The following is an 11,276-nucleotide window of genomic DNA, read 5'->3' as shown; positions in this document are numbered from 1 at the left end:
CATCCTACATGGAACATGATTCAGTCACAGAAAGAAAAGAAGTACTGATGGATGTGTTAGGTAGTTAGAATAGGAAACAGGAGTCCAGAATGGCAGCAGCTAAAAGACAAGGAAGGGTAAAGCCCACGAAAATGGAACAAAGGAAGGTCCGAGGACTGGAGTGAGGAACTCAGGTAGAACAAACAGCACTCCTGGCTAGCCCAGCTTACATAGGGTAGGCCCAGCGGGGAGGAAAAAATGTATAAATAGAGGAGCCAAAGGGCTGGGGGGTCTCTCTCTCCTGTGTGCTGGCACGCTCCCCCACTCTCTTCTCTTCGCGTCTTTGGAACGGCAGTCCCTCATGCCTCGAGGATGTATTTTCCTGCTATTTTCTAAATAAATAGAGCTGTAACACGGAGCTGTCACACTGATCTGTCTAAGAGCTATAACACGGTCTGTTTGAGACCTGAGAGCTATAACACGGTCCGTCCGAGAGCTGTGACAGGCCGAGGTCTCTAACGTCTGTTGCTTCAAATTTTTGTTGAGACGAGACAGAAGAACTGGAGAGCATACACTGGCCTGCCAGATGCTACAAGCCAGTCACCAAAAGAACACATGTGAGTCCACTTATATGAAACGTCCGGAATAGGCAAACCTAGAGAGACAGAAAGTAGATGAGTGATTGTTTAAGGGTCAGCATAGGGTGGGGGTTAATGAGGTTACAGTAAAGGAAATCCAGTTTCTTTATAAAGGGATGGAAGTGTTTTAAAATTAACTGTGGTGATAGTTATACATGTCTGCAAACATACCAAAAACCATTGAAACACACACTTTAAATAGGTGAATTATATGGTTTTTGAATTATCTCCCAATAAAGCTACCATTAAAAAAAAAAAGAGTGGTTATCTTTTATAAATACATACTGAAATAGCTTTGTGTGAAATATAAAGTGTCTGGGATATGCTTCAGAAGAATCCACTAGGGGTGGAAAGGAGAACAGATAAGACTGGCCGTTAAGTTGATAATGGCTGAAGCTGAGTGCTTGGAGTTTCATTAAACTATTCTCTTCACAGTTAATGTCTGAAAATTTCATAAGAGGAAAAAAAGAAAAATTCCATGCAACAGGCTGACTCACTCAGAAAACAGAGGACCGTCACTCCTTAGTTATTGTTTAGAGGCCCTGCCCAGAGCCCTCAGGTCGGGGAGATGAATTATTGAGGGGAATCTGAGAGGCACAGAAGCCATGGAGTGTGGAGAGGCGATGGGCACAGGGGCCCCTTTGGGCCAGGGCCCCTCAGCCCCCGCAGCCCTCACTGACAACCCACAGGCCCAGTTGACCGTGGTGGTGGAAGTAGAGAGGACAAGATCTGGTAAGAAGCCCCCATACATTCATCTCAGAAGTAACACAGCCTGGGAGAGCCTCCTGGGAGGGGGTAAGGCAAGGCCATCTCACTAGGAAACCGAAGCAAAGGTTGAGGGCAGGACTCGGGGGTCCCGGGAGCTCAGTGTCCCCCAGGAGAGTTGATATGAAGTCCACCTGTCTCAGGCCCCAAGGAGACCTGCTTCCCTACGCTCCTCCTGGAGGGGGCCAAGAGCATCCGCCTACTTCGGCCTGGGCCTCTGGAGAGTCAGGTAGATATGGGCTGGGCTGGGGTGTGTGTGAGTACAGAAGAAGATGGCAGCGACACTGTTGACTCCTGTCCTGCTCACAGGAACAATGCATCACCTTTGATAGAGTCCTGGGTTCTGATGCTGCTCAGGTAGGGGTGTCTGCTAGGGTGATGGGAGGTGGTCGGGAGCACTCAGAACCCTTGATCCTGGGGTGCTGAGTGTTTCCCAAGCTCTTTGCTCAGGGCGGGCTGGGTCAGGGCACCTGAGTTGGGGGTGTGCCTGTGTCTCCGGCAGGAGGCAGAGCAGGAGCTGCTAGCACGAGTCCGGCCCACACTGGGCTCAGTGGGCCGAGGGTACAGTGTGGCCCTGCTGCTTCGGGGTCGGGAAACAGAAGCGCCCCGGCTCGTGCCTCAGGTGAGTCCCAGAGAAGGCATCAGGCATAGCTGTTTCAAGACTCACATGTTGCCTCCTCCAGGAGACCTCAGAGAACTTTCCCCTCCCCACCCTAGCTGGACTAGATGTCCTTCCTCGGGGTTCCTATAGCGCCCCAGAGTCCATACAGGTTGTTTTGCCAGCATCAGTCATGAAGCTGTTGAGAGGTCAGGGAAGGGGGGAGGCTGGGGTACATAGGGTGTGAGTCAGGGAGGGGTGATATGCAAACATCAAATACTCAGGCAAATATGATTTTCACTGTTCTTACTAATACTGATAATAAAGTTGAAAGTTTTGTTTTTAGGCTTCATCAGAATGCCCCCAAACTAAAATAATTGCCTCAAAACCTTGTCATGAGCCCCTACCCTTGCAGACACCAGGTCCCACTGAAAATATCTGCTCACTTGTCTGGCTTCCTATGAACCACGAGCCCTGGGGCAATTTTTGTCTTGGCCACCATGTCCATGGCACCTAGCACAGGGTCAGGCGTAGACTTCGCCCTCGGGAAATGTTGAAAAAGAAATTAATCCTTTCTCAATCTGCACTGGACCCCTTTCTCTACTTCAGCTGCTACAGATGCTGTTTGAAGAAGCTCTGCCCCTCAGGGGCTCTGACGCTGTGCTTAGCACTCTTAGCCTAGTACAGGTGAGGCCCTGGGGAAGGGGAAACCTGGGGAACCAAGACCATGGTGATGCTGCCATAGAGCCTGAGACTCGAGGGCAACCTGAAGGGCTTGGGTCTCTGCTGCTCACCAGTGTTGGCTTGCCTTGCTGGGCTCTCCCTTTTTCTGCCTGAAATGGCTGAATTTTGGTGTCCTGCTTGGCTCACAGGGCCCCAGTGGGAGAGTCATGTGAGCCAAAGTCTGAGTAAACGTTTGGTTTGTAACAGATGTTGTGCTTGTGTAATCTCAGCTCAGCGCCAGTGGGAGGATCCGGGACCTGCTGACTCCAGGGGCAGGGAACCTATCCGTGCTGGATGTGGCTCCTCTGGGCTTGTGAGTGTCCAAAGCCCAGTGAGGTCTGAGAGCGCTTATCTTTAGGCAGGGCTGACACCCCAAACCAAGTTGTTGGAGACTTCTCCCCACTGCCACTCCAAGGAAGAGAGGCTCTGAACTTGGGGTCATGCTTACAGGGCCTGGGTTTGCCCCCAGGACTCCCTCTCACAGTCTTCCTTTCATCCCTCTCACTCTTCTCTCCACCCCATCCACTTATACCTCCTCAACTCTGTCATCACCATCCCAGGTGACCTGAGCATCTCACTGAGCAGAACTCCAGTTTATCCATCTATAAAACAAGAGCAATCCCAACTACCTTGTTTCCCACACTGGGCAGATAATAGGAGAAAAAAATAAGATCATGAGGATGAGAGGCTTCTAGGGGACATACTGAGCTTGGAGCCTTGGGGATGATTCTTATAGGCTCTAGGGATGCCCATGGGCTCCCCATGCAGAGATTCTGGGGGCTGGACAGAACCCTTGTGCTTAGGAGCTGAGTTCAGCCTTCCCTTCCTCCAGGGTGGTGGAAAATGCCAGTGAAGTGGAGGTATCTGACTCAAGAGCTGCCTCAGAGCTGTACTTGCGGGCTGCACGTGGAGCAGGCAGGTGAGGACAGGAGAACACCTGTCACCACCCCCACCCGCACCCCCTGGTCGTTTGGCCTGATCCTATGGTCTCCATCACAGGAGCTGCTCTCTGCTCACTGTCACCATGTCCTGCCTGGGGCCTGACCCTCCTGAGGGGCCTGGGACCCAGGGCATGTGGCAAGGAGCCTTGCGGATCCTGCAGCTTCCAGGAGAAGTGTAAGTCTCATGGAGGTTTTTAATAGCTTTAGGGAAGGGTTGGGGAGGGGGGTGGCTAAAATATGGATGTAGAGGCCCAGGGCAGCATCAGAATCTCCTCTTTTCCTCACCTCTGACATGCTCAAGGATTTGCTCCCTTTAGTATTTCTTGTAAAGCAGGTCTACTAGCAATGAACTTCCTCAAATTTTTTGTTTATCTGGGCAGATCTTATTTCTTGCCAGATGTAGAAATTTTAGTTGACAGGTTTTTTTTCCTTTCAACATTTTAACTATGTTACCGCACTACCTTTTGGGATCTATGGTTTCTAGTGAGAAATTGGTTTTTAATCTTATTGAAGATCCTTTGTGCATAGTAAGTCTTTTATAAGTTTGGGGTAATTTGGGAGCATTATTTCTTCAAATATTCTTTCTACCCCTTTCTCCTTCTCTTCTCCCTCTGGGTCTCCCATTATGTACATGTGTGTACACTTGATGGCAGCCAACAGGTTTCTCAGGCTCATTTTCCTTTTTTTTTTTTTCTTTCTGCTCCTCAGACTGGATAATTTTATTTGACCTATCTTGGAGAAGGAAATGGCAACCCACTCCAGTATTCGTCCCTGGGAAATCCCATGGATAGAAATGTCTGGCAGGCTACAGTCCATGGGGTCACAAAGAGTCAGATATGACTTAACAACTAAACCACCACAACCACACCCAGATTTACTTGCTCAAATCTGCCCTCTAGTGAATTTTAAATTTCAGTTATTGTACTCTTCAGCTCCAGAATTTCTACTTGGTTCCTTTTTATAATTTCTATCTTATTGATAATGACTGAGACATCATTTTCTTGATTTAGTTTTCTGAAAATATCTAAGACAGTTGATTTAAATTCTTTGTCTACTGAATCCAGTGTCTGCTTCCTCAGGGGCAGTTTTTATTCATTCCTTTTTCTTTTTTTCCTTTGAGTGAGCCATATTTTCTTATTTACATGCTTAATTTTTTTCCTGGAAACTAGCCAATTTGAGTATTTTTGTGAAGACGATATTATTTACTGTGCTGGTCCCTTAAGTCTCCATTCTTTTTCCTCAGTGCTCTAACATTTTAGATATGATAACCTGGTAATTGTGAAGGTTGGATTCTCCCTCCTTTCCAGGGTTTGACTTGTTGCTTACTGTGGGCATCAGCCATCCATTTACTAAGTTACTTTTCCAAACAATTTTTGCAAAGACTGTATTCCTTGCAGTCACTGAAATCTTCATTCTGTTATCTCAGTGCTTAGCCAATGACACAGAATTCCCTAACCTCCAAGAATGCATCCCCACCTCAAAAAGAAGATAGGAAAGGGAGGAAAAAGAAGAAGGAAGAGAGGAAGGGGAAAGGGAATGAGGAGAGAGGAATGAAAGGAAGCAAGAGGTGGGGAGGAGGATAGGAGAAAAAAAGGAAGAAAGACAAAGAAAAAAAATCCTCTAGGTTTCTACACACTGACTTTGTGTTGGGTCAGTCCTTCAGTCCTTAGCCAGGCCATTTACAGTTCTGCCTTAGCTTTACATCCTGCTTGCATTGAGCCCTAAATCAGCCAGAGGTGAAAGCCTATGGTCTTCTCAGCTCTTTTCTCACCGTGCACACTGCCTTGGACAAGTGTGTGACTTTCTAGGTCCCCTAGTACACACGGCAATTTTTCAAAAACTCTTATTCCCCCCAAATTTCACTACCCAACTTTTCTGCCCAGTCTTTTCATGTGTCTACTACTTGCCCTGTTATTTATTTCTTGTTCTTTCATCTCTCAAAGTTTGGAGGGACCACCCTCTGGCATAGCTCCTCTGCCCCAAGGAAATTCTAAGACAAGGGAAACAAAGGGAAACTCCTTTGTCAGTCCTTTGTGTGAAACCCAGACAGTCAAAACAAACACAATTCCTTGGGAACAAGATCTACTCTGCTCTTTTCAGAACCAGGTACCGCCATCAGAAATGTAGGCTGTACTGGGGAGAAGGTTGGGGGTAGAGTAACTTAAAAACACCACAAAGACCTCTTACCATAGTTAAGTTGCTTTCTCCTGGTTAAACTTCACTTGATTGCTGTAAACCTTTGACTAAGTCCTAGAGTTTCAGTAAGGTTGATTCTGACCATTTTTTCGCCAGATGGTTCTGAGGAGGGACAAAGCCCTAGAGTTCCCTATTCTGTCATTTTTGTTAATGTCACCTTGCTTTGCCATTTTAAAATTGGGCTGCATTTTTATGTATGTATGTATTTCCCCCCTGCAATGGAAGCACACAGTCCTAACCACTGAACCACCAGAGAATTCCCCAAGCTGTACTTTTTATTACTGAAGTGTAAGAGTTCTTTATATATTCTGGATACAAGTCCCTTGTCAAATATGCAATTAAATTCTTTTTTACTATGAGGATGTATTATTTGTGTAACCTAAAAAATAATAAAATAAAGATCTATACAAGGTTGCAAATCTGTCTGGTGGTACACAAAAGTGACTGGAAATAGTCAACCTTTCATTAGAGTGTGATCTGGGTCAGTTCTCTCCCCATCTATCAGTGGGCATCTCTTTTCTTTCTCCCTCCCTCCCTCCCTCTGGCAGAGACTGTCCCCTGCTGCAGGTACTAGCTGGCAATGTGGCTGGTGAAGAGGTGGAGGGCTCTCTGACCTGGATTGTCTCATGGCTTCTGGAAGGAAACAACTACAGTGGCCTTCTTCTTCGCCTGGATCCTCAAGGTGGCTTGGGGTAGGGTGTGGTTTCTTTGGGAAGCTCTAGGATCTGGCATTACCTGTCACCCAACCAGTTGCAGCCCCAACCCTAGCAAGCCCAGAAAGGGATGGGAGGGCCAGGATTCAGAAAAGTTCCAGAAGGGTTCAGCTGCCAAAGCCTGGAAAGGTAGGGCCAACAGTAAAAGCCTCACCCTTTCAGTGGCCTTCAATGGTATATCAAGCATTTTTATGGTGACTAAAACCTCTGATTATTACCACAACCTCATGAGGCAGATCAAATCCATGGGTGTGGAAAGGAAGACAGGTTTAATTTATAAATGAGGAAAGGGAGGATCAGAGAAGGGGAGGTGCTTGCCTATTTTCACACACTCTTTAAAAGATCAGGACTCTGTGAAATATGATGTCAGAGATATGGAAGAGGTCAAGTGGAGGGTATAGAACAAACAAGAATGGTCTTAAGTTGATAACTGTTGAAGCTGGATGATAAGAGAATGGACCTCCCAGACTCTGCATATGTCTGAAATTTTCTGCTAATAAGAGTGGGAAAAAAAAAAAAGTCTGGTGCTCTGTCTCCAAAATCAACAGACATACATTCATTTGGCCAACGTATTCCCAGACCTCACCCTATGTCAGGCCCTGTGGAATGAGGAAAATAAGCTGGAGCAGTTCACATTCTCAAGGACAAAGCAGGGAGTGAAAGAAGTGTGTTTATGTACAGACCAGTTTGGGATCATGGTTAAGGGCACAGGCTTTAGTGTCAGACAGAACCTGGCTTGAGTTTCAGCTTTGCCACTCACCAGGAAGTTGTTTGACCTCTGAGCTCCAGTTGCCTCATCTGGAAAATGTGGAGGGAGGCAGAGTAAATCAGAGTTGCTGCCTCATTGGAGCATTGTGTGGATAAAAGGAGACAATCCACAGAAAGCCTTAGCACAGTACCATCAAACACATGTAAATGCCTGATAGGTGTTAGCTATTTTTATGAACAATACTCTTAATAAAAATTAAAAGTATTACAAACAGTGTGCTTTGGATCTCAGAGGAAGGAGAGATTCATTCTGTGTCTCCCCTTACTAGGCAGTCCCCTGAGCTTGTTCCAGTCTGCTTTGTTGGGGGCTGCAGAAAGGAGGAAGAAGGTGAAACATGTGAGGCCCACCCTGTGGGATGCAGTAGAAGAGGCCCGGGCCCGCCGAGCTGGTCTGAAGAGCCTGCGATCAGGCCTCCTTGGGGACGCCCTGACAGATAGTGGGCTCAGCCAGCTGGGCAGGGCACTGCGGGAGCTGCACGTGAGCAAGGTGAGGCCTGGGGGTGCCTGAGCCAGCAATGGCCAGAGCCTACCCAGAATCCTTTCTCTGTAGGTGGTAAAAGCCTGGATCCAGCGCTGGGGAAGCTGGATGCTCAAAGCAGTCAAAACTGAGGCTGTGGGGTTCCCAGAACCACAGGTACATCTTCTCATCCAAACTCTTGGGAGCCCTAGATGTCTGCTGCCTTATTCTGTCTATAGCACACTGTAAGGCAGCCCTTCCTTCATTCATTAATGTTCTCATTCTCAAACATTTACACTGACCACTCACTATGTACTGGGTATAACATCATGCAGGCCCTGGAAAACCCCTGTCCTCATGGAGTTTACAGTCCTCTGGAGAGAAACTATTACTCCATGATCAGTGCTCTGAAGGGCTTATCCGAAGGGTTCTATGCAGGCATGTAAGTTAGTATTGGCAAGAGAGGGAAGGTGATCTCATGGAAACTTGAAACCTGAAGGAAGTGACTAGCAAAGATGAATGAAGGACATTCCAGGCAGAGAAAATAAGAGGAAAGGTCTCAGAGATAAGTCCTTGGTCTCTTTGGGGGACTTCAACCAGCTCAATTGGCTGGAGGATAGAGTCTGAGGAAGAAAGTCCAGGGAGAAGGATTGGTGAGTGAAGCAGGGGCCTGGTCATGCAGGTCTTTGTAAATATATTGAGATGTTTGGACTTTGCCTTGAAGGTCAAGGGGAAGCCACAATTTATTTTAAACAAGGATGACAATACTGCTCCCACTTTTCAGCAAACGGAAACTCAGAGAAGTGATGTGAGTAATCCAGGGTCTCTAGGGTCATCAAAGGCAGCAGAGGTGCAGACACCCGTCTTCAGACCCAGAATAGTGCTTTCATTCTCTTAGGATGCATGGCCTCCCTTGGGCAGAAGGTGGCACTGTCTTCCATGATTTGTCACAGGGTGGCTAGAAGGTCGCCTCTGTCCAACTTCTGGTCCTTCCCTTTTCATAATTACTTAGTACTCATTTTTTACAGCCCTGGGCCTTGGGGATTAGGCCTATAAACTCCAAGTTATTGAACAGAGCTGGCCACTGCTTAGTGCTTTGGGTGCCTTTTCTCATTTAAGGCTCTCTACAACTTTTATCAGCTCCACTTCATGGATAAGAAAACAGGCTCAAAAGACTAGCCACCTGCTTGAGGTCATATAGCTAAGAAAAGGGGGTGGGGTGGGGCTGGGACCCTGATCCTGGGAGGAAAGGTACAGACTTCTCACTCATAATATATTCTCAGCAGGTGACACATTCAACAGCAAGCCCCAGCCCAGGTCTCCAGAAGGAGCCTCAAGGTGAAGCTGGTGCTTGGGGTGGAGCTGGAGGTCTTCTCCATCTTTGGTTACATTCTCCTCCAGTGGCAGGAAGAACAGCATCTATAGGACCTGATCTCCACCAAATGCATCCACTCAGGAACTCTGAGGAACAGGTAATAACACCTCATGTACCCCAGAACAACTGGAAGTAAAGAGTCACAGAGTGCCAATAACATGTCTCCTGCTTACCTTGCCCTAACATCAGGGAAAAAAGCAGAGCTTCTGGCAAATAAAGGGCCTGTAGAGCTATTGGATTTCTAAGGATGGGCATAGGAAGGGGCTGTTTCCCTACTAGGGCCTCCATGGCACCTCTTGGCAGAAATTGGTTATCTCTCCTCCTCCCTCACGGCCTGAGTCTCTGTCCAGGGCACAGGTTCTTCCAGGCAAGCTAGCCTCCTGATGCCATTCTAGGGGCTGCCCTGGTAATGGGGCTCTGCTGGAAAGGTTGGGCCCTTTATCCCAAGACTGTGTGCACACATGGGCTTCTGGCTGAACCTAGATCGATGTCACGTAGGCCCAGCAGGCCCCAGATGTGGCCCTACACTTCTTCCTGGCTCAGGCCCAGAGGCACAGACTGCGAGAACAGCACCAAGCGTGGATCCAAGAGGAGCTGAAGCATATGGAACAGGAGGAAGAGGTGGTGGCGGGTGACCAGGTCAAAGGCCTAGTGGCTGAAGAGGTGAGGAGGGCCCAGTAGGGGACTTAAGGCTCCTTCTAACCTAGCCAAGCAGGGGGCTGGGGGCTGGGATCTAGCCTCAAAGACTGGGCGATACCCTCTCGCATGGCCCTCACAGTTTTGTGGGGACACATGAGGCAATTCTCAGTGCTAAGTGCTGTGAAAGAGGGAGCTAGTGACTCACTGGAACAAAGAGGTGTACCTGGACCAGGCTGGAATGGAGCAGAGACGGCATCTAAGATGAGGCTTAAATGACAAACAAATCAGCCAGAGAAATGCACTAGATTCAGATCCACAGGGCAGTTTGTACTCATCACATAGAGGCATCCGGTAAAGGTTAACTTGTTTAAACAAGAAACAATACATGTGTGCACAGAGGTGGGGTCAGGGGAGGTGGGAGACATGTTTTGAGAAGAGAATTCCGTAGGAGCAAAAGTCCAAAGGGAAGCAATGGCAAAGTAGGTTCTGGATGTTGCGTATTTTCCATCTGGCTGGAGCCTGGCAGGTGTGCGGTCAGAGGCAAAGCTAAAGAGACCAGCTGGTGTCAACACTCTGGATTTGGGCTTTACACCAAGGATGATGGTGAACTGTTGAAAGGCATGTCATCTCAGTCCTGTCCCTCACTAGTCATGTGAAATTGAGCGAGTTAGGTCACTTCTCTGATCCACTGTTTCCAAATCTATAAAATGGCAACTACCTCAAAGGTTATCATTACCTCAATTAAATCATAATATAAAGTACGTAGAGCCGAGCCTGGCACACAGGCTGCACTCCACAGAGAGCATGTATTATCACTGAAGGACTCCAAGGAAAGGCAGAGATGGCACCGGGAGCAGACAATGCTGAGATGTCAGCTGGAGGCCCTTCAGGCAGAACGGGATGCTGTGGAGCAGGACCTGACAGCCCTCTATGACCTACACGTGCAGGCTGCCCGGGCTCAGACATGCCATGTGCTGCAGGTCAGTTGGGAGAGACGGGGGGCAGGCCTTGAGCTGGTCCTAAGGCTACCTGACTGATGGGAATCTTGGAATGTGGGCACAGGTATTTCGAGCCTGGAGGGGGCTGTGCGAGGAGCAGGCCATGACCACAGAGCATCACTACTGCAGCCTGCTGGCCAGCATCTTGCAGGACTCCATCAGCTTGGCCACACAGAACCAGGAGCTCCAAGCCCAGAATAAGCAACTTCAGCAGACCGGGCTGGCAGAGGTTGTACTGGATACCTGCCCTGAGGAGAAATCTGGTGATCAGGAATCCAACAGGGGCACTTTCTCCTCTCCTCATTTGTAAAGGTCCTAGAAGGGAGAGGCAGTTGGGACACAACAGCCAAGCTTACCTCTACTAGATAAATAATCACATCACTAACCAGGGTGCAATGTGCCAGTCCCTTGCTAAATGCCTAATATCCATTTGATTTAGAGATTTCCACTACTCTATATGGAGATGCAGGAGACATGGGCTCCATC

The 11,276-nt window shown here is 48.1% G+C and overlaps 1 protein-coding gene across 1 annotated transcript; it reads left to right on the top strand.

Moving 5' to 3' along the window:
• The first annotated feature begins 1,222 nt into the window (after window positions 1–1,222).
• LOC129629512 (uncharacterized) lies at window positions 1,223–11,118 on the top strand. Its single transcript, XM_055549551.1, has 11 exons — window positions 1,223–1,349; window positions 1,526–1,611; window positions 1,885–2,004; window positions 2,590–2,667; window positions 2,934–3,016; window positions 3,536–3,622; window positions 6,389–6,522; window positions 7,591–7,808; window positions 9,652–9,816; window positions 10,614–10,772; window positions 10,855–11,118. The coding sequence occupies exons 1-11, from the start codon at window positions 1,223–1,225 to the stop codon at window positions 11,098–11,100; spliced, it is 1,503 nt and encodes a 500-aa protein (XP_055405526.1). The 3' UTR covers window positions 11,101–11,118.
• Window positions 11,119–11,276: the final 158 nt, after the last annotated feature.

Source organism: Bubalus kerabau, chromosome 1, assembly GCF_029407905.1.
Source record: "Bubalus kerabau isolate K-KA32 ecotype Philippines breed swamp buffalo chromosome 1, PCC_UOA_SB_1v2, whole genome shotgun sequence".
Lineage (NCBI taxonomy): Eukaryota > Metazoa > Chordata > Mammalia > Artiodactyla > Bovidae > Bubalus > Bubalus kerabau.
This window is presented reverse-complemented; position numbering and strand designations above follow the sequence as displayed.